The 24,084-nt window shown below is 42.9% G+C and overlaps 1 protein-coding gene across 1 annotated transcript in view; it reads right to left on the bottom strand.

Annotated features, from left to right (window-relative positions):
• MTHFD1L (methylenetetrahydrofolate dehydrogenase (NADP+ dependent) 1 like) overlaps window positions 1-24,084 on the bottom strand; it is a 158,598-nt gene that overhangs the window by 61,535 nt on the left and 72,979 nt on the right. Inside the window, exon 21 of the mRNA XM_053914293.2 lies at window positions 5,334-5,473. Within this exon, the coding sequence (XP_053770268.1) occupies window positions 5,334-5,473 (140 nt within the window). The remainder of the gene's footprint in view (window positions 1-5,333; window positions 5,474-24,084) is intronic.

The raw sequence follows: 24,084 nt of genomic DNA, 5'->3' as shown, positions 1-24,084 counted from the left end.
TGATGTCTAAAAACTCCCCCAGGCAAATCTAATTTGAGCCCAAATGGAGAACTTTCACACTGTTTCCCATTACCCTAGCATTAAATGGCATTGATAATATGATCAATACCTGATTTATACAGAGAACGCCATCATTTCTAAATAAACCCTCAACCATTTTAAAGCAATGCCATTACTATTTGGGGGTGGGGGGGCTGGTTGGCCAAAAAAGGAAAATTGAGAGAAGGCAGGTGTCTTGCCCAGGGTTATAATACAGCGAATGAGAGCAGAAAGAGGGCCTGAATGTAATAGGGTTCTGAAACCCAGTGTAGTACTTTCCCACAATCCCACACGGCTTTTGTCGTCGACCTGCTACTGGTTTTGGTGAAACACTAGAGCACATTTTGATTTACGGAGGCCATGGCGACTACTCTCAGTGGAAGAGGCCTTGAGGATATTCGAAATGCTTTGGAAAGAAGTTACCTCTGTGACAGATTGTTTTTGGATAGTGTGTGAAAACAAAGTATTTTCAGATGGCTTTTCCCGGCAGCAGTGTCGACAGAAACACTGAGTGAACCTTTCAGTTGGAACAACTAAAATGCTAGATGGAAAAAAGGATGTAAAGTACCGCTGAGCTTGCACACGTGAAGTTCTGCAGAACCAGACAACGGGCAAAAGCAGAAAGAATGGGCTGTATGCAAATACCAACAAAAGGATCAACTAAACCAAGAGTTTGTTCTTAAAATGACTAACAAAGTCCACAACACTCTGGTAAGGCTTTTTAAAATAAAGAATGAAAAAATATCATAACCACACATGCTATAGACAGAATGCATAGAATACGATGATAAACCTTATGTCAATAAGTTTAAAATCACAGAAAACTTCACAGAGGTGTAACTTTTATTAAAGCTCATTTAAGAAACAAAAAATCTGCTCTGGCTGGTGTAGCTCAGTGGATTGAGCACAGGCTGTGAATCAAAGGGTCACCAGTTTGATTCCCAGTCAGGGCACATGCCTGGGTTGTGGGCCAGGTCCCCAGTAAGGGGTGCACAAGAGGCAACCACACATTGATATTTTTCTCCTTCTCTTTCACCTTCTCTTCCCCTCTCTCTAAAAATGAATAAATAAAATCTTAAAAAAAAAGAAACAAAATCTATACAGTTCTATATTCATTAACAAAATTTAATTTGTAGTTAAAAATCTACCCCTCACCAAGTAATAGACCCAGGTGAATTCTTCCCACCTTTGAATAAACAGATTATGCTAATGTTTCAAAATCCCTTACAGAATATATAGAAAGAAGAAATCCTTCTCAATTTATTTCATGTGGCTAACATCTCACTCATAAATATAGATGTAAAGATCATACTTAAAACATTAGGAAACCAATTAAATAAAACTCAGTCATTCAAAGGGATGTAAGGTTCATTTAATATTTCAAAGTTAAATAATATAATTTGCAGCACTAATAGATTACAGAGAAAAATGACATCATCTCAATAGATGAAGAAAGTTCTTCAACACTTATTTAGTGTAAAAATGTGGCAAACTAGGAATAAAAAGCAATTTCTTTAACCTGATAAAGAAGCTATACTAAAAATCTATAGAAAACATCATACTTAGTGATGAACTATTAAAAGCATTTTCTTTCCTGTCAGGAATAAGAAAAGGATGTACTCCAATCCCCTTCCTATTTAATACCGCATTGCATCTAGGAAGACCTGGGTATTGACAAGGAAAAAAGTACCAAGACCAGAGAGAAACAAAATTGTCATTTTTTGCAGATATGATTGCACATATAGAACTCTCTGAAGTATCTATAGATAAAGTAGTACAATTAATAAGAGTACTTTTTAAGTCATGGGGATGCCACATACAGCATGGTTACTATGATTAATAAAACTGTGTCACATGCTTGAAAGTTGCTGAGAGAATAAACCTTGAAAACTCCCATCATAAGAAAACAAAACAAAAAGATATTTGTAATTGTGTACGGTGACAAATGTTGACTAGACTACTATGGTGATCCTTTTGCAATGTATGCAAATATCAAATCATTAAGTTGTACACCGAAACTAGTATGTTAGATGTCACTTATATGTCAATTAAAAAAAAGGAATTCAGAGAGGTTACTGTATATAAAGGCAATATATAAGAATCCAGAAGTTAAAAAAAAAAAAAGGATTCAGAAGTAACCTGCTACATTCTTTAAAAATATGAAGTGCACAAGAGCAAATCTGTAAAAGGATGTAAAAGCCCTTTGTGCAATAAACTGTAAATCATTATTAAACTATACTTAAAAAGACCTAAATCATTGAAGAGATATTCCATGTTCTTAGATAGAAAGCTGTCAAATGTCCCCAAACTGATCTGTTGATTTGATGTCATTTCAATAAAAATCCTAACAAATTCTTCAAGGAACGTTCTGAGCTAATTGTACAGTATTTCTGGAAGGAAAGGGCCATGATAGGCTAGGCGTGCATGGAGCCAGAGACCGCCCTGGGCCCTCGGCCTACAGGCTGCTGGTGCAGCCCGGACGTAACTATAGGTAACTAGACCAGAGCAAGTGAAGGGGGTCCCAGAGAAGGTCCTACGCATGTATGGAGAATCGGTTTATGACAAAGCAGGCTTGCAGATCACAAAGGAGGCGCTATTTCAGTAAATAGGGCCAGGCCAACTGGTTATTAACACAGAAAAATTGAAAGTAGATCTACTCATTGCACCATACACCAAAAATTAGTACTACTGGGTGTATGATGATTAATTTCATGTGTCAACTTGGAGCACGGGGTGCCCAGATATTTGGCCAAACATTATTTTGGGTGTTTCTCTGAGGGCATTTTTCGAATGAGAATAACATTTAAATCGGCGGACTCTGAGGAAAGCAGACTGCCCCCGCACAGTGGCGGGCCACGTCCAATCAGCTGAAGTGTCCGACTAGAGCACAGACACTGAGCACGAGAGAATTCTCCAGCAGAAGGCCTTCAGCCTGGGACTGGAACATCGGCTGTCCTGCGTCTCCGGCCGGTTGGCCCACTCCACAGAGTTTGGACTTGTCAGCCTCCAGAACTGCGTGAGCCAATTCCTCATAATAAATCTTTTTATTCAAACACACACCCTATGGGTTCTCATGTCCTCCTCCGTACAATGGGCTCAGGGGACTAGTCACAAAATGAAAGTGTAAGTGAATATTAAGCTTTCTTACGCCACACCAGGAATGCTCAGCACTTTGGAAGACAGGATATGAATTTGAAATGACTGGGGCTAAACGGGCAAGTGCAAGGGTCAGAGGATTTTCCACTGCACAATTATGGAAAACAACCAAGCTGAATAAACATAAGAGACAGCCATGGTTATTTGTGTAATGATATCAAAAGGAAGTAGAAATTATAATGGATCAAAGGCATTACCACAGGGCTGCTTCAAGTACGAAGAAATGACTCTGAGAGGGATAACATGGAATATAGGATTAAGAAGATCAAAGCTCTTTTACTATTCAATTATTGAAAACATTTCCTGGATACGGACGATGGCAGGCACTAGGGATACAGAAATTAATAAGACATAGTACTTAATCTCAAGGAATTCGAAGTGCAGCGGGGGGACATACATACGAACATTCACAAAACAGCGACACAGAAGGTGCTGCTGAAGCCCTGGCTTCCCGATCCTCCCCTCTTATTATCCTCCACCTCTGTCTGTGACTTGAGCCTGTTCCGATCATCACTGGCAGGAAACCAGGACTCTAAGTGAAGTAGAAGATGGAGACAAGAAGAAAATGCAATCACTATAAACAATGAGCACATACATTAAGATGAACTGATAGGATTATAAATCACGTAGAGAATTTTTACAGGAAAGAGACGAGAGCGTGGAAAAGCACTGGACTGGAAGCCAAGAGACCTTGATTTTTACATCTGATTAGTCCCCTAAAGAGATGTGCGGTCCTAAGGAGGACACTGAATCTTTCTGCACCTCAGTGATTTTATCTTTATGAAGACTGAGGCGGCCTAGACAACCTCTAAACCCTTTCCGGTAGCAAAGCCCTTTGACTTTATAATTTCCAGGATACAAAATATGGAGGGACATTTCAAGTATGTCTTCTATCAGCAGAAATAGGTTTTTGAAAATGGAAGTTGGTATGCAGACTCAAAGCCTAAAGTCAACGAGTGATTGTAGCTACAAGTGGTGTTTTACGCAAAATCAGAATTCTTTAGATTCACCCGCCACAACCTTATGCTAGTGTATGTTACATCAATCAGTCTTCCATTTGAAATAATGATGAAGCTTTAGGCTACAATGGAGTGGGTAAGAGTGGACTTGGGATTTGGACAATGTAAACATGCAGCTCTGCACGGTGGGCAGGGCAGGAGGCTAAGATCTAAGCCCCAGGCTTCCGACCTGGCTCTCTGTGGGCCGGGTGCCCACATTCCCCAGACCCGTCAAACCTCAACTTTCTCATCTGCAAAACGGTCTCAAATAACGTCTGCTTCTCCTGGGACAAAGAGTTGCTAGGGTGAGTGAACGGTGCACAGCATTTGTCTTGCTATGTGATGATCACTGGTTATCTGACTTGTGTGTACACAATATACCTAAGAAGTCAGATTTGTCAGTTTGTGTAACAGATCAACAGTATAAATGATAAAGTCACTCTAAATTATTTTATTTCAAAAATGATTAACCATGTAACATTTCATATTCTCCCTTTGAAAGCACAGGGGACCTAAAAATGAAGAAAGAATAACACTACACCTTGCCTGTGGAAATGAAAAAACAATTCTCTTTCAGATGTGTGTGAATTCTGCATATAATAAGACAGGTTAATATCAAAGTCTTTAAAGATGTTAAAACAAAATTTTTATCTTTCAAGCAAAGCTCTTGGAAATAATCCAGTGTTATAAGAGCATTATAAAGTGAAATCAAAATAAATAGAAACAGAAGGAATCTAGATGTAACTGGTAAACCAAAAATACTGTCCATACGCACACTGAACCACCTCACCCACGAGAGCGGCCAGTCCGATCCCTGCGTGCTCCGCTCAGGAACCCGAGTCTGTGCCCTCCCGTTACCGTGGGGTTACGAAATGGGGACATGAGCTTCACAGATGAGCCTTAGGACTAAGAAGTGGTTATGTTATGCTCCTTTCCGAACTATCGCTTAGCAATAACGTTCCGGGTGTTACTATTTCCTAGAACTTTCTAAACTCTGAGTGCCCTTTCATGGTGATGTGTGAATAAGGAGACCCTTTAGAAAAAGGGAATTATTAAGCAGGTTTGAATTTCTCCAATGCTAAATTACGCTTTATCTTAATTTACAATGGATTTTCCCAGGGCAGGGAGCGTGGGACTTACACTCGGCCCGCCCCCATGCATCTTCAGAGCACGCACGGTGGCCACCAGCACGACGACGTTGGGCACCAAACCCGAAGCCCGACACTTGATGTTGAAGAATTTCTCCATGCCGATGTCAGCGCCAAAGCCAGCTTCAGTCACTGTGGAGGACCAAGTTGGGAACGTGTTACTATCTTCCAGAAACAATAGGATACAGTGTGGCCACCATTGGTATGGTTCAAATTCAAACAGCTGAAATCCCCCGCCACCTCTGGGTTACTACACAGCACTGGGTCTTGTTCCTAGGCAAAGGTAAACGTTTTAGGAAACGTTCTACTTCCTTACATTCCCTAAAAAGATGGCGCTCTGCTTCACGCCCCTGTGCCTTAAGGATGCTTTGCCAAAGCCTAGATTTTCCTTCCCAGTATAGTAACTCTGAGCAAAGCTTTTCTTAACACAGATGGGATTTTCAACTTTTGAATTAGGTTCCAAAGTGTATCAAAGAACGCTGCTAGCATAACTACCGCAGAAGATCCTCTCTCACCCTTTATACTATACACAGAATCGATCATAGTTCAGAGCCCCTTGGTCAGTTCTGTTGATTGACAAAATTTAAGTTAGTTGAGTGGCTGCAGGAGGCTGATCATCAGGCTTGCTATAACATAGCATCTTTGCCCCATAAGCCCAGAAGACACTACAGGGCTTCAGAACGAGTCTCCCCAGAATGTGCCACCCTGGCATGCGGATTATTTTGAGCTGAAGACAACTGAGTCCCAGAGGGCTCAGGAAAGAGCTTTTTACCTCCCTCTTAACTAACGGAGAAGAATTTAGATAAAGGGCCTGGTCCAGGAAGCGCATCCTCACTAGAGATATCTATGAAGATTATGAGCTAGGTATGGTGAGGGCGGGGGCTCCACAGGGCCTGGAGAGCAAAGTCCTCCCTGTGTCCCAGAGTCTCTGCAGGGCCCAGCAAACACTTGTTTTTCGACCTCCACGTGAATTCCTCCCCTTCGAAGTCCCACACTTCTACCCCTTCTCTTGAATTCAGAAGGGCACATAAGGTCCAGTTACCTGATTTCCTGCGAGCCCCATATTCATATGGTGCACCTATACATACAAAACTGTACTTGATTTTCTCCTGTTAACTTCTCTCACGTCAACTTAATTCATTAATCAGCCAGAAGAACTTAGAGGGTGAAGGAGAAATTTTCCCTTCCTGACAACACTCATCGCTAGCCATCCCCTCCCCAGCCACTGGAGCAGGGGTGGAACCCTCCCACAGAAAGGAAAGCTCGAGAACCAGCAGCACCTGGGGCTTACTGGGAATGCAGAATCTCAGGCCCTGCCCCAGGCCCACTGGATCAGACCAGCATTTTAATAAGATCCCCAGGTGAGATGAATGCCTCTTGAAATTTGAGAAGCACAATGCTCTAGGAAAGAAATACTATTAATGTAACAAAAACTAAATACTTATGAAATATACTCTGTATATAGACAGTACAAACAAGGCCATAAATTTATAGCAGAGATATGAATTGGCAGTAAAAAATTTTACTAAGATAAAACGAAAACATTTAAAATGTGAAAGAATGAAGGTATCTGTTTCCAGCATTCACCGAATACACATACTTTAATAAGTACTATGGAAATCAAAATTATAAAATGTCACACAATTTCAAGCTCTAAACACATCCACCTGTGAATTATGGTATCCTTTTAGTACGTCACCTACCCATATAATTTTTGTACCATACGTACAATTCTGTAGTTCTCCTTTACTTTAAAATTATCACAGTTTTCTTGTTGTATTAAAAACTTTCAAAATTTATGACTCTCACTGGCATCTTATAATTTTGTTACATTTATGTACCAAGATTACAAATTGTTCCCCCTGTTATTGGATGCTTGGGCTGTTTCCAATATAAATAATGCTGCAAAATATCTGTGCATATGAGCTTCAACCTCTTTCAATTTATATTCTTGGACTAAATTCCCAAGGGTGAGTACAGGGCCAGAGTACGTAAGGAAATTTTATGACTGTTGATATGCTTTTGACATATTGAAAAATATTCCTTTAAAAATATTCAATTTGGAATGATTATAGCTGCAAGTCATTCCTTTATGAAATTTTCCTTGAACAAGCGACGTAGCAGAACAATTTAAAAAAGTAGAAGGGGGTCCCTGATATACCGTATCTGGGACAATTCTAGTGACGTTCTCGGGGGTGGTCAAAGGCAGAGCTCGTTGGCAGTAACGACCCCCCTGTCGGCGGTGCCCCTGGTGAGGCCAGTGTTGACTTGAGATGGTGGTGGGGCAGGACCCCAGAAGACGAACAGTCAGTTGACTTTGTCAAAAGCCATTAGACAGTGGGCTCCCATTAGGGGAAAAGAGAGACAGCCAGGCCATCAGTACTGGATTACTGGCGACTATCCTGCTGGTCAGTATCAAAGACAGACCACAGACGGACAGACGGACAGGATTCAGAATCCCTCCCAGCTGTGCAGTCCTAGCGAGTTATTTAACCTACTGGAGTCCCACTGTCCTCGCCCAACTTGAAAGGAGGATTAAATGGGTAACGCTCACAAAAATGGTGGGCATCATTATTACCAAAAGAACAGACCTGCCACTGGCTAGAAATCATACCCAATTCTTAAGCATGTGTCAAATCCCTGCTATGTCTGGGTGTCTTCCTGTCCCTTCTTTAACTCAGGATCCAAGCTGCAGCTCAGAGGTTCCACTTCCTGAAATCTGCCCCGATCCTCTCGGGCAGAGTCAGCTGTGCTGTGCTCCTCCCAGCCCCCAGGGTGGCTCCCTCATGGGCCCACTTTTGTTTCTGCAGGCAGCCTCCTAATTAGATGTAGGTCTGTCTCCCACATGGGGGCAGGGGCCTTAACTTCTTCATCTTTGTATCTCCAGAACCTGAGACTGTACTTGACGCATATAAATACATGAATTAACAAAGGTATGAAGAAACTACCAGAGTGGGACTTGGAGCCAATAAGGATCCAAAGTCAAGGCTATCACTCAATGGAGATAAGGGCACAGACACAAAACACAGCATCAAACAGAATTAAGTATTCTTGTACCTCCCTACCGGACTTCTCTTTTTCTCTGAAAATTTACAAAACAGTTTTAATAAAAGGTATATATTTTATATCTGATAAAGACAGGCCTTCTCATATACCTCAACAGGCTACCTAAGCTGACATTCATATTTTAAGAGACAGATTGGGAGAAAAAGCCAGTAGTAACAAAGAGAACTTCAGTTAGGGAAGAAAACAGGATGCAGTAATAAAGGTCCAGGGACTGCGGCTTCCAAATGCAAAGGAAATACGGAGGCACATGATGTGAAGAGAACAGAAGTGCCAAATCCTTATCCTTTGAAAACATTTCTGCAAGGATGAAATCATCATGTTGTTTGCTTTCAAATAATCACGCTGCTAAGGAAAACAGAGAGCATGGGAAAGGTAAGCTGATACGCCATCCGTAATTACAAAAGTCAGGAACACAGTAAGGTGTCATCATCAAGTGCAAACTTGGAAATAGACACTGAGAAGAGCCATGTATCTGTGTCTTAGTACCTCCGGGGGTCCTGCTGTGTGAAGGGGACAAGCCACTCTTATTGGCAGGTTCCATCTCCTAGGCACTTCCTAGGAACTGGCAACACGAAAAAGCTGCAAGTCGTCCTGGTGATGTGAACTAAGCATGCATTCCCTCACTATATTCGCCGCTGTCAACACATTTCCAAAGGGATGCGGGCTAAAGAATTCTTTAGCATTGATTTTAACGTGAGCTTGCTCTTGACTCATGAAGCAAGTACACTTACTATGACTGAGCATTCCTGAAAAGCATGGAATGTAGATTTCTGAAAGCTGCCTGTTTAAAAAGGCTTGCAGGAAAATGTTTGCACATGCCACAATTATTTGTCTTGGCAATCTCTTTTATGAGGGGGTGGGGGTTACAGCTAGTCAACTTACAACATGAATGAAAACAGGAAACACTGACTGATGTATTGTGTAAGCACAGAAGCTATTAGATAGTAATAGTGTAGCGTGGCTTGATTCAAACTTTGAAAGTCATAATCTGCTCAGAAAGGAAGTGTCGGTGGGTCTGGATTGGGAAGGACTGCCTCGGTGAACAAACACTGTTAGTAACTGCATGGGAAACAGAGCTCTGGGTGCAGGCGGAGTAAAAACCAAGCCCCGACAACCAGGTGGCTGGCTTTCCATGCTGATCTGCTAGGACATCCTGAGTCATATTGTACAAACTGAACAGAAACAACAACTAACAACAACACACTACTGGGAGGCACCTGGAATATCTATGCAACTCTTCACTGAGGCAGAGAGATGATTTTTATACTTCGACCTGCTCGTTCTTTTTTAGAAAGGCATTAACATCATCACCTCACGTAGGCAGGCCCTGTAAGTCACGGCTGCATACAATTCTAGAGCCGGGAGAGAACTAACCTCCTCCGTGCTCCTCAGTGCCAGGAAAGGTACATTCTTGGCTTAAGTGTCCACTGTGGTGTCCCGGGTCCCACAGATCTACTTCCTGTGTTCCACACTTCCTGCCACCCGGCATGCTCTCAGAAGCACTTCTGATTAAATACAGGCATCCCAGAATTTAGGGAAAAACCTCATTTCTTCTCGTTCATCAATTTACCAAACTTTTATTTTTTTGCTTGGCATTTAAACAATCACCTATGTACTCATGTCTTCGTTTAGTGAGGAAATGGTACCTTTTTAACATGACAAAGATGAGAAAAATTAATTACCTAATGAAAAAGGAACATCTTTCTGACCTTTCCTTTTTCACTTTTCCTTGTTTGAATTCCCCTTGGTATTTTAAACTTTGTATTTATTTACCATTACTGAGCTGGTAAGTTTGAATTCAGTTCTGTTTCACATTTGCTTCTGAGTGGTCTCACATTTGGGGACATGTACTAAACCCATTTCTATGGAATCACAAATGCTAAGTGTCAGGCAGTGGGTCTCAGCTGGGGACAATTCTGGGCCCAGACTGGGCTTCTAACTGCACGGTGGCCCTGCTGTGACCACACAAAGTAGGTAATCTGGTATTCGCCATTATGATAGGCCCTTCCTTCTTTCTTTTTTGACCGAAACCAGAAATGTGTTTTCTCTCTTGGAGCAATTCACTTAGGGATGACACATCCCAATCCTCTCTTAGTTCTTGGGCTCCGAGCCAGGAGCGCTGCTCTGTGGGCAGCAGCAGGGAGTGGACTGGGGAACACAGACAGACCCGAGACAGGAAGCTCTGAAGGCCAGTTGCACCTGGGCTTGGCCCCCAGCACCAGCAGGAACAGGCCGAAGGCAGAGGACACTGCTCTGCAGTTTGGCCTCCTGAGAGCCAGGAGGCATTTTAAGCCTCCAGCCAGGTGATTCCAACCCCAGGACTGGACTCTGTGGCCTCCTCCAGCCCGGCACCTACCCTCCCATCACCGGCGGGGGAGGTGAGCAATGCCAGCTCTCTAGCCTGGGCTTTCTTTTCCAAACTGCACGTTCCTGTCACCACCCCGAGCACGCAGTGGGAGAAAAGAGAACAAATACTTTAGTCTGGAATTCTCATCTTTGCTTTTACACTGGGGAAAATGCTCTTGGGACTCTGAGAGTTAAACTGAAGCACCAAGATAATTTTTCCTTGAGTTTCTGGCCACTGGACATGCCTGAATATTGTCACCAGAATTGCAAATTGAATTTCCAGCTTGCTGTGCCACTAAGGGGCCCTTCGTTCCATGTGTACTCAGAAGATTAGACCTTTCAGATTTCATAGTCACTTTATAATGGTAATAATTTTTCTTTCCATGATACACAAAACAAACATATATAGCAAATATAAAACACATTGAGTTTCCCATTACTTCTGGACATGAACTTGAATTTATGGACTGTTAGGGGTCTTACAGAAGAGCTAGTCCTCACAATCAGCTTGGCTTAAAATGAGTTGAGATAAGAAATACATCTGCTTGGGGCAGGTTTTGCTAACTTAATCCTCCAAAGAATTTCTCGTAAACACAGGGAGGAATAAAACTGTAGTTTTCATTCCGTCAGCTCTTGAATTTCTCAGGACAAATCAGAAATAAAAACAGAACCTTTTGTACAGGAAGAAGTAAGGTATATGCTGGACTGGGCTTCACTGGGAAGCGCTGTGGGCTCTAATTCCTGAGTGATGCTAAAGGAAATGGAGACTGGATTCTTCAAACTGTCCTTTTCTGCCCTATGTAAACAGGTCTCTTCAGCTGCAGCTGCCTGCATGTACACTCAGGGAAAGTGGAGTTCAAAGTCACAGAACTACACAAATTCTGAACTTGAGCTCAAGGTGAGCTAGCCTTTGAGGATTTTAATTATTGTTATTATTTTTTAATTTACTAGGAGGAGACTTAACTGAACCAGGATGAATTGTTAAGTTAATTACAAGGGAAGCTCAACCTTATTACTACAGTTGAAAAAAAGGGAACTTGATGCAGAACATATTAATTTTAAGGCTGCAACTCATCTTAAGTCCATAAAATTTTACCAAAAATTAAACCCTTTCTGCTGTTTTGGATTTGTCTCCTTAATCTATGATCCTCTTTGATTTTATTAAATGCCTGAGGGTCAAATTTCCAGAGCATACAAATCAAGTGGGCACATATTGGGAGAACTGAAGCAAGAACAAACCAGTAAAAACAAAAACAAAAACAAAACACCCAATATTAACAGTAGCACATGGATTTACCTCTTTGTTACCTTTTTGTTGATGACACTGTCTGTACCTATTAGGGAAAGTGTGGTAATCATATAGAACACAGGAGAAAGTTATGGGAGATTTATTTGGGGAGAGAGAAAGAAAAGATAAGCAAAGCATAAAGAGGATGCAGGCCCACTGGAACAATACGTGTGGGGTAGTGATAAAAACCCAGAAAACACCAGTGAGGCCACAGAGCTGGGTCCTGGTGTCAGGGCCCAGGATGTCCTTCCTTTACAGAGTTAATTAGTGACAGACGCTGGCTCACAGTATTTCGAACCATCACGAATCTGGCCATTGTGAAATTTAACTTTGGAAAAAATGTCTACATGAAAATGAAGTTATACATATTATTTTTATCTCCCTTGTAAAAACCCAACCGAATTAAATTCCCGAATCTATTATCCAGACAGTTCCCACCGCCCTGTAGGGATCACGAGCCCCTGTCCGCTGGGACTGATAGGAGCAGGGCTTTTAACCCTTCCGTTTTCCGCAAACACGTGGTGTCCTGCAGCTCTGGCTGGAGGCCTGGAACTCTGCATGACTGCGTGGAGGGGAGCTGCTCTCTTGCAGCCCCTGAGAAACGCACACTTAGAGGATAACATGAAGCAGAAACTAATTCTGAAACACCCTGCTACTAACATGCCTTAACCTGAAACGTTGGAAAGATGAGCTAGAGCGTTTTTTATTGAGAAGTTTATGAACAGACAGCATTTTGATGGTTGCCAGATGGGAGCAGGGTGGGGGAGAATAGGGGAAGAGGTAAGGGGATTAAAAAGTACAAACAGGTAATCACAGAATAGCCATGGGAATGTAAAGTACAGTATAGGAAATGGAGCAGCCAAAGAACTTACATACATCACCCATGGGCACGAACAATGGTGGGGGGGATTGCCTGAGGGAGTCAGGGGTGCTGGGGGCGGGGGGCCAAGTGGGAAAAATTGGGACAACTGTTAACAGCATAATTAATAAAATATAATTTAAAAAACCCAAGCAGGGTAAAAATATAGATGTCATAGGTAAAGATATTTTATCTTAAAGGTTCCCAGGAAAAAGACAACAGCAAAAAATTTGTAACAGCTTTTTCTGCAAGTGTAAAAAACTTAGCAAGTGAAACTATGCTTACTGAGTTGAAAACAAAATATACTGACATTCATAGTATGACAACTTTGATTACAGAGGAACTTAAAGACAGAAGGAAAACATTTTAAACATGCAAGTAGGCAGATTCCATAATATACAGTACTTACTAAACACAAGCAGGCAAGGCAGGGGGTTTTGAATTGAAGGTAGAGACCCATAAGTGTGTCACTAAATCAATGCAGAGTAGTCCCTTCTCATCCGTGGGTCCTTGGACAGTACCCCCCATCCCGACATCGTTTCGGTTCATGTTTCCGCCCGCACACTTAATGCCTTTCCCAGCTCAACCAAGTGCTTATCATGCACTGTGGTCATAACTTTGTGGTCTAAGGTGTGACAGCAACACCAGCACCAATTTCCTTTTCCTTCTTCTCAACGTTCCTGACAGATGATTCATTCTTACCATAGATCTTAGCAACCTCAGCACGGTTTTGTTCTTTCCTTATGAAGCCGAGAACTTCCACCTTGGCAATGAAAGGAAGCACTTCACAGCTTCTCTTTGGCACACCCGAGTTGCCTGCATCCCCACTCCTGCGCTTTGGGGTCACGGGTAAGTCAGATGAGGGTGATTGGACCCAAGCGCTGCGCTACCAGGCTGGCCAATCCGATCACCACGACAACTCAGTAACTCATTGGAGGGAGTGTCCACGGCTCGGAGACACTGGGCAAAGGGATGATTCACGTTCTGGCCGCATGGAGCAAGACAACAGATTTCATCTCGCCTCAGAAGAGAGAGCAATTTAAAATGTAGGAACCATTCACTTCTGGAATTTTCTACTTAATGTAATCAGACCATGGTTGACCATGGGTAACTGAAACCATGGATACAGGGTGCAGAAAGTGAAGCCATGGATATGGGGTGACTACTGCACTGGGGGACAACCAGCGTCTCACTCATACGTGGAATCCAATGAACAAAATGAACTGACAAGCAAAATAGAGACAGACTCATAGATAGAGAGCAGGCTGACAGCTGTCCGGTCAGGAGGCCTGGACAAAGGGTGGGGTGGGGTGGGGTGGAGGGATTGAGAAACAAAAAAGAAAAGAAAAGGAAAAACTCACCCATTCGGCAGCAGTGTGGTGACTGCTGAGAGGCTGGGGGGAGTTGGAGGAGGGTGTGGGGGGATAAATGGTGATGGACGGAGACGTGACTTGGGGTGGTGATCACACAGTACAGTGTACACGTGATGTGTTCTGGAATGGGTTAGAAACCCTGACTTTTAAGGATGTTGAGAATATAACTCCAATCTATCCTCTCTCCTGTATCTCCACGCTGACTGGCCTGTCTCCCACCTCTGTCCCGCTTCCCTGGACTGTATCTTAAGGGTTCTTCAAGGCTTGCTTCAGATGACACCTCGGGAGACTCTTACTGGAACCACTATTTAAAAATTGTCAGTTTATCTCCACCAGTCATTGAAAGCATAACACTTCAGGTTATCATTTATTCGCCTCCAAAAAGACCTCATGCAACCATGAAATTCATTTGCCCGGGTCTTACGATCTGGTACGACTGTCCCCGGAACCCACCAACACGCTTCCGACCACGTCCATTCACTCGTCCGCGCACTGTGCCCCTGCTGCTTCTCCCTGCGTGTCAACTTACTTCACACTTTTCACGTCAATTTTTCCTTTTTTAAAACAAAAGTAACACACCCACATTGTAAAAATTTCAAGATTACAAAAAGAAAGATAGAAAGTGGAAGTCGCCATGAACGTGCTTCCCCCAGGTAGATAAAAGCAATCATTCGATACACTTCTTTCAGACCTTTCGTCACATGCAGCAGGTACTTTGTACATGTTCTAAAAATGAGAAATATATTGTTCTACAACTCGATTATTTTACATTTCATAAACATCTTTACAGGTACCATATAAGTCTACTATACAGTAATACTAAACATTTTTTGCTTTTTTCTTGAAGCTTAAGTTTCAATGTTTCACATTAAAAATTTGATCTTTCTCTATTCTGAATATATTGTGATACATGACTCTAAAATTTGTCTTCAAATTAATAGCCAAATGTCTGGATATCATTTACTCATCGGTCCATCCATTTGCCACTGATCTGACATGTCGTCTATTCATTTCTGCCTACAATGAAACAGTCTACCTAAGGATGGCACAGGTGTGCTTCGGGTGCAAGCCTTTTTGCATGAGCCTGTCTCTACTATTGTGGCAGTGTTATCTTGTTCTGACATCTAGAGTTAGGTAAGTCACCCATTATTATTACAATTACTTTCTTGCCTATCTGCATGAATCTATTCTAGAATCTGGACAAATACTGCTACTAATTGAACTGGGAAGCGCACCTTCCTCGAGAGCTGCTATGGTAACTATTCCGTGTAGTACAGTGCTGAACAGCACAGCACAGCACAGCACGGCACGGTCCAGTACAGCGATTTCATGGTCATTTACATCTCGGTTTGACAGAGGAATAGTGACTGTTTAACACCAGTGAGTCCCATCCGAGGACATGGTGTGTGACTCACCCGTGATCCGGTCTTGCTCTGTCTTTCAATAGACTTTTATAGCTTTCTTTCTATTTGTTGTCACATTTATTCCTAGGTATTTATAGTCTTGGGGATGCAAAAAACAGGATATTTTCCCCATTACAGCATCAGACTTTATTGCTGATATAAAAGAAAACTATTCCTTTTTACACATTTACATTGCATCCAACTAGCCAACCAAAACTTTTATTACTTAAAGTAAGTGTCTTGAATTTTTCTAGTTATACAATCATACTACACATTAAAAAAATGAAAAATCGGCCTCTTCCTCTCCACTATTTATACTAATTTTTCTTGGTTCAGGACATTGGCGAGGACTTCCCAAGTGATGATGAACGTGGCAGTGACTTCCCTGCCGTTTTCCTGAATACATCAGTGTGCCTCTGTGGGCTTCCCTAGTTAACGAGGCCGACTGTTAGTTTGTATTTCAGCATTCCATTTAAATTCTTCTACTGCAAGAGGTCTTTCTTTATCATTCCATTGAGATGCCTCTTTTATCTCTCTAGTTACTTTAATCTGCTTTATTTTGAACTGGATACCCAAGTACTTTGTCATTCGCACAATTATTTTAAACCTCAGGTAGTTTTTTATTGATATTATTTGCATCAAAGCATCAATGGTTAAAACATTTGTGCTTGAAGCTGGTAAGAGGCTGAGACTTTCGGAGAGCAGTAATAACCAGTGTTTCTTTCTCTGTCCCCCAGAAGATGCGAAAGGTCCACAGGAGGATCCGCTGTTCCTTTAGCAACAACCAGCTCCCTAATAGTCCTTATTCAAAATTCTGCTACGTTTCCTTTGTATGAGAACAGCAATAGCATATTGTAATTATGGAAACATTGCTAAAAGCTGAAAAATAACCTCATCTAATTGCAGTTTTCTAAACTGCGGTTTATATATTAAGTGAGAGTCATTTGACTCTTTCCAGGCTAAAAGTTCTCAGCCAAGCTGCAGTAAGAGAGCAATCGTACAATGTAAACTTAAAAGTCATTGTGCAATGAATATTTTTTAAAAAATTCTCTAAAAGACTATGCAGTTTATGAATTTTAAGACTCAAGTTTAACCTCTGGCTCACATTTTAGAATCGCTTTAACTTTCATAGCAGGAATCTCTGCAGGACAATGTTTTGACAAGGGTCCTATTTTAACTCCACATTTGATGATGGTAAGCAGAACTACATTATGAGCACTCTATTACTTAGAATATACATATAAATCATAAGTAGGGATGGGCTAGAAACCTCATGGAAAATGGCATTTTGTAAATGCAAACAGTCAAGGTCAGGTTAGACGTTTCCCTAAAGTTCAAGACATCTTTTGTAACTTTATTCAAAACATTTTACTCTTTTTATTGAATTACTCCTTTAATAAATTTATTTAATTACCACTTCAACAAACCATTGGGCAAATATCCTAAACTCACCATAAAAAGCCTAGTGGAAATTCAGACATGTTTACCAGTAGATAAGTCCTTCAGTAAACTCATGTGTAATAATAGTTTTTTATTCAAGAAAACATTTATTCAGTGCTTCTTATTCGCTATGCACAGGCTATGGGGTGATGTTATGGATGAAAGCAAATATTTAGAAAGAGGTAAAGCCCCTTCTAACAGGGGCTTAGGTTCAAATTCCTGCTCCCCCTGGCACTAGCTGATTGCCTCCGTGCAAATACTGGCTCAGGCTAGTGAATGTTTGCTTTCCTCACCCATAAAGTGGGGGTTATTCTGGTAACTCCTTGCTAGGGTCATTACCACTCCTACAAAAACATATACAGCACCCGGCAGGCCCTCAAGGAAGGTAAACTCTTGTTACTTCCAGCAAAGACTTGTCCCTGGCAGGACCTGCCCCATGTGGTTTCCACGCCTCATTGCAGTCCAGTTGCCTCACGTGTTAGGTGGCATCATTTCCCTGGCTTTACAGAGAGAGACTGGGGCATGGAGCGGCTGTCAGCTCCGGGTGGCGAGGGGGCACCTGCTCTCTCTGGGGTCAGGGGGAACTGCTGGCATTTGGTGAGTGGGGCCAGGACAGTCCCACCAAGACTTGCCCCTTGCCACGCAAGATTTCCCCCCAGACACTCCTGGAGTTGAAAAACGTGTTTAGGATTATATGAACCTAGAACCCTTCCCCCAATCTGTTTCACGTAAAAATGCAAAGTATTTCTTCAAGCTATGGATATGTACTGAACTTTTAAGGAACACACACACGAGTGGACATCGAGGGAAGGTTAACTGTTGTTTTCTTTAGAACTCTATTCAAGAGTTGCTCACTTTTTCAGAAACCGCATCAGCAAAGCCAGTCACCACTTGGGCCACCTGAGCTGCCAACAACACACGAGTCCTTCTGCACCTGCCTTTGGGGCTGTGCCATGCACTAGTGCAGGTACAAACCCCTGCCCACTCAGAATATCTTCTCGTGGAGCTGCAATACGTATTTCTCCTAATGAATGCACCCTGAAATACCAACTGTTATCATAAAATACTTTCACAGCACAGCTAACACGTCACATCCTTTTTTGGCATTGTATACAGAAGGTCATAGTACCTGAGTTTCACTGTAGTACTTGCCATAAAAGAGGAAAAGGGCATGTGACATTTGAGGCCACACCAGGCTACAGGAGTTGCCCGGAGTCACAGAGCTGATAAGGAACAGGCCAGGATTTGAACGGGGCTGCCACTAGATCCCAAGCTCATCATGCTTGTACTTCTAAGGAGAAAATTTTATGGACTGCTCCCTACCTCTGTGGGGTTCTTTGAATTGGGGAGATGTGGATCAGGCATTTACTCAGAATCTGGGGACACAGCAGTGAACAAAAGCGGCGAAGTCCCAGGGCTGAAGCGGATTCCTATCCCAGCGGCGGGACAAATAGCCCGCAAACGCAAGCACGGCTGGTGGAGGCAGAGGATGGGGGTGCCGGCAGAGAGGGCGGTGCTCTTCCAGCTGTGTGCACAGAGGCCCCTCTGACAGTGAAGCAGGGATGTGAAGACAGCAAGGGAGCAAACCATGTATTACTAGAGAGCTTGAGTGTGCGAACAGCACGTGTAAAGGCCCAGATGTGGAGGTGCAGGCAGACTGAGGGAAGGCAAGGCGGGAGGAGGTGAGGTCAGAGGGGGAAGTGGAGGAAAGACTAACTCTGCCTTTACTCGGAGAGACACAAAACACCGGAGGGTGTGAGGAGAGGTGGTTAGGATTGGACTCAGGCTTCAAAAGGACCACTGTGGTGGCATCGTAGACACGCACTTTGTGGTCAGGACGGGGTTGGCGGTGGCGGTTACAAAGCTCAGGCAGAGATGGTGGCAACCTAGACCAGGTGGGACAGCCAGTGACAAATGTGGTTGGGTCATATCCATTCTGCTGTTCTGGACCTGGGGGTGTGGATAAAAAGGAGGAAGTAAAAATGATTTCAACGATCTGGCAAAAGCATCTGGAAGGATGAAACTGCCATTAACTGAGATGGGGAAATAGGTTTGGGACCCGAGGAAAGGGAATCAAAATGACTGTATAGGGATTTTAAGTCTTGGGGGGCATCTGGATATCTGAGCCTTGTGGTCAAGGAAGGGTCCTGGCCAGAGGTAGAGAGTGTGGGTGGCCAGTTGAGTTAGGGGGCAGGAGTGTAGGCAGCTGAGAGAAAGGACCTGAGGATGAGGCCTGGGGCGTTCTAAGGGTTAGAGAAGACGGTGCCCCAATAAAAGAGGCTGTGCAGGACACAGCTGCTGGGGGGAGGGGGAGGGGGAGGAGAAGGAGGAGAGCGGGGACAGGCCGCTGTTTGTATAGTGCTTTAAGGAAGAGGAGGGAAGCAGCAGCCCTGTCAAATGAAAAAGTGAGAACTGACCATCAGAGCATTGGAGGGAACAAGCACCCCAACCAATGCCAGAAGCAGAGGTCAGCAGGAAGCGCTGTAGACGGGGACACAGTGGAAAGCATCGGAACCCTATAATAAGCCACGGTGAATACCACTGAGGGGACGGTGTGGGAGGGGGGCAAGGGAGAGCAGAAGAGGGGAGAAGGTTTAAGATCGACTCTTTTCAGAAAACAGAGGCTTAGTCAGTGCACCGTTCTCTACAGAAGTGCTCAAGATCAAGTGGAGTGACTCACCCCGACAGGGTTACAACCGCCTGTGACCAACTGTGTGGGCTCACAGCAACCTATACAGAAGTATGGCGGCATTAGAACAGGAGCTGAATTATCTTTGCATGGAGATATTAGACATGACCAGAATTGTTTCCTTTACTTTTAAAGATGTTCTGATTCTTCTATAAGGAAGAGAGTATGATTTTAAGAAGGGGAAGTTATTTTTGAAATTGTTTTATGGTATGCGTATGGAGGATGTTACCAACATATTTTAAACTTTCCTGGGTGAAACCCTGGCACAAGCACACCAGATAACAGCAGGAGTGGAGGCTCATTGTGTCCCTTGTCGTTGATAACACAGCAACTGGAAACAACCCACACATCTGCTGGCAAGAGACTGGGTAAATAAACGGTGCTACAGTCCTATTTGCTGGACGCAACTACTTGGATGAAGCTTAGAAACCTAATGTTGAATGAGAAGGGCAGGTTAGAGAAGATACAATATCACATTATTTTTGTAAATTCTAAACGTTTTCCGTGATATTTCATTAGTAAATATATTAGAACATATCAAATATGGGTCAGCTTTAGGTCTTGGGATCCCTCATGAGGACTGGTTGGAAGTTAAGGGTTATATTATAATGCAAAATAATTTAGTTCAGGGTTTTTTTTAAGCGAAAATCCTTGACTTCAGCTTTTGATATATTCTGACTTAAGACAGGTTTTAAATTCAAACAAAGGGAATACACTTATAGAAGCTGCCCGATTAAGTTCTGCATTATTTACTAGCACTTTCATAAAAGCAAGTAAGTTTAAAAGCATAATCAGATGCTGCATTAAATAGACCTGTGGTCTCCACATAGTTTTGGGTAAAAGCAGCAAATACTAAATGACTGAGCTACTCCGTTTTCTTAAATCACAAGAAGATTTGCTTCCCGTCTCCCTTGGCAGTGATGGTATTTCCCAAATAAGGAGCTGAATTCCCTAATGTTTTGGTTAGCAGCCTTGTGGCACCAAGAATACGTGTGAGAGGTTAAAGATGCCAGCTGAATTTAAGACCATGCTTTTTATTTTAATGTCGAATGCCACTGCAAAGATTCCCTGTATTGTTTCTCAACAACTGTCCTGTTTAAGCTTCCTCTACTCCTTTGCGTTCCAGGGTGGTGCCAGGCTTAGAGAGGGAGAGAGAGGCCCTGGAAGAAATCATGTCCCTGTAACGTCGCTGGGTTCCAGCGTACCCTGCTTTCTCCCTGGTAACTACATAGAGCATTTTAAACAGGGCTTTCTGGAAGCATTCCCCTAACCCAAAGGTGGGTGTTGGAAGTACGCAGACCCCCTCCATGGATAACATCCTTTCTGAGAGGAGGCTACCAGCAGTAGTGTTGGCCACTATCAGGCTCTAATCGTCTTGAGTTTCATTTTAACAGCGTGCTCACGCAGAGATATTCTTCACGTGAAGGAATTAGTATTGGCGAAGGTTTATTTCTACAGGAAAGGCCCTCAGCGCCTTCAGGGGGTAACAGCACCAGTACCCACTGCTTGGTTTACACCCAAGTCTGTGTTTTTCCCAGTACCACTGCGCTTCATCCCCAGAACAAGCCTTGACGTAGGTTAGGGGAGACCAGGATCTGCCAAGGTTAACTGACCTACCCAAGGTCATAGCTGGCACACAGCAGAGGGAAATTCAAATTTCCTTCTGCAATCTAACATAGCTGCTCGGAAGAAAACCATCTCCATTGTATTGATTTTCAGTGTATTATATAGCAGAAATGACCAGTAAACGGAACTGACATCCAAATGAACCCCCCAAAACTGGTCTAACTCAGTGTTACTCTGATTTAATTCCACTGAAGCTTTGAATCAGATTGTAAACTTTGGACATAAAGTTTTTATAAAATATTTGATGTATACAAAGAATTCTTGTAGGTTGGTGGCAATAACTAAAAACTCTGAACAGCACCCATGCACAAAATTCAGGATGGTGGGCACCCTCGTGGGGAGGCAGAGAAGTGGGGTCAAGGACGGGCTGTGACTTTCAATAATTTCCTATCCCAAATGCACCACAGAGCAAAACAAACAGAAACTCTGATTCAAAGTCTTCATTGCTTTACTGCAATAAAAGCGAAAGTACTTTTATAATTACTTACTATTCATTTGTTTTGTATTTTTCTTCTGAAAATCAATCCTAGAAAATTGCTATTGTCAAGTATTCCTTTTTCTGTTGAGCCTGATGATAAAGACCTTCACCGTGACCTTGACGATGAATGATTCTTTCTTCCTTATCACAAACACACTTTGGGGTTAATTCATATTCAGTGAACGTATTAGCCACATAAATATGAATCAAGTAGATAAGCTGAGATATTCAGCATTCCAGGTAAAGAAATTTTATTCAAAGTATCTTATTAAAATATGAGAGTAAAAAGACAATGTACAGCATTTGGCTATAAAATTAAACCCTTTGTTTTCAAAGCTCCAAGGGATCTTTTATGACAAATGTTCAGAATTGAACAACATGGGCAGGAAGAGCAGAGATTTCCACTTCTCCAGAAAGACCAGGTACCACTGCAGGTGCCTGTTAATGAAGAGTGAGGTGACGTTTGGAGCCCCTCCTGGCCGACAGGCAGAGCTAGAGAAAGAGCCTTTAGGTGCCTCTTTCTCGGGGAGGCAGAGCAGATGGTGCCTCTCTCGCCGCCCAGGTGAATGGATCTCAAAGCAGTGCCAGAAGCAGGTCCCAGCAGTGAATGGCCGACCGCCACCCGCACTGGCCCTGAAGACTTTGGGGCACAGGAGAGGGAAGCAGAGTTCCTGAATGACTTATATCTACTGAGGCTTCTTGGCCCCCCTTTTTAGGGCTGGGGTTGACAACCACCTCTGAAAGAACTGCTGAGGAAGAAGAATTTCACAAATTGTATAAATTAAGGAAAAGGGTCACCAGAAACAAACATAAGTTCTGAGATGATTGATTAAAGACCTAAATGTAAGAGCCAGTATTTGACAAGCTAATACAGATTAATCTTTATGACTCCAAAAGCAGAAATCATGGGGGTGGGGGTGGGGGGAAAGGCTGGAAAGAGAAAAAGGTACGATGAACACATTTAAAAGATAAGCCACACATGGAAGAAGATAGCTGTAACACATAATAGCAACATAGTCCTATTCAGAATACATTTAAAACAGCTGTACATTTATAAGAAAAAGCCAAAAGACCCCCCCGCCCCCAAATAGGCAATTCACAAATGCTCTGAAATGTCTCTACATGTGCTTCCATTCACACCTATAATGAAATACCACTTCCCTGCCATTAGATTGGCAAGAGTCTGAAAATCTAGTCACACAAATGTGGGGAGGAATGGGGAGAAGTCAGAAATCTCCTAGCTAACTGCTGGTGACAGAAGCTGGTACTTTGAAGCACAGTTTGGCTCTACCTGTTAAGTGGATTCGGAGCGTACTTATAAACCCCCCAAATCTCACGCCTGGGTACAGGCCCTGGAAAGGGTTTTGTACATCATATTCTCAGAGGCAGAAACAGGCGTGCTCCCTGTCCCATTATTCATCATAGTCCAGAACTATGGAAGGAACCACATGCCCTTCAACAGAGAACGCATAAACACGCGTGCCACATGCATGCTGAGGACGATGACGCTGCAGGGAACAGGGAGGCTTCTCTGGGCGCGGCTACTCGGATACAGGCAAAAATGTGACAGTGGACGAAAAACAGGAAGTTTCAGAGCAGGGCAGATTTAAACTTTTTTCTTCCTTCTTTAAAAAGTTTTTTCATGTTTAAAAAACAATCAGAAGAAGAACATTTCATCACATGTGAAAACTACACAAAACGCAAATACCAGAACCCATAAATAAAGCGTTTTGGAACGCAGCCACCTTCCTTCGTGCCTTTTGGATCCACGTGCTATCTCCGCTCTGGCAGTGGAATTCCTGCACGAAGACGCCGGGCCTCACAGAGCCGAGAATATTTATTATCTTGCCCTTTCAGAAAGAGTTTGCTGACCCTGCTATAGCACAATGCTGAGAGTAACATTTATGAGCACATAAAATGTTAAGACATATTAAAAATACTACAAAAACATGCTGCATATCTGTGGTCCCCAGATTTATGTGCTGAGGTGCCCTGAGCTCAGAGGCACCGTGGGATGCATTCAGTTTTGAGGGGAACTCAGCGCTACTTCACTTCTGGTGGACGCTGCAAGTTCCCCTAGCCTGAGGTGGCTCACCATCCCTGCTCTGCATGCCTTTCAGTGACATCATATGTTTGTGAAGCTAAATTTCTGGTGGTTGCTGCAGTCAAAAGTGA

Source organism: Desmodus rotundus, chromosome 11 (genome assembly GCF_022682495.2).
Source record: "Desmodus rotundus isolate HL8 chromosome 11, HLdesRot8A.1, whole genome shotgun sequence".
NCBI classification, from domain to species: domain Eukaryota; kingdom Metazoa; phylum Chordata; class Mammalia; order Chiroptera; family Phyllostomidae; genus Desmodus; species Desmodus rotundus.
The sequence above is the reverse complement of the archived record's forward strand: the minus strand, read 5'-3'. Positions and strand labels throughout refer to the sequence as shown.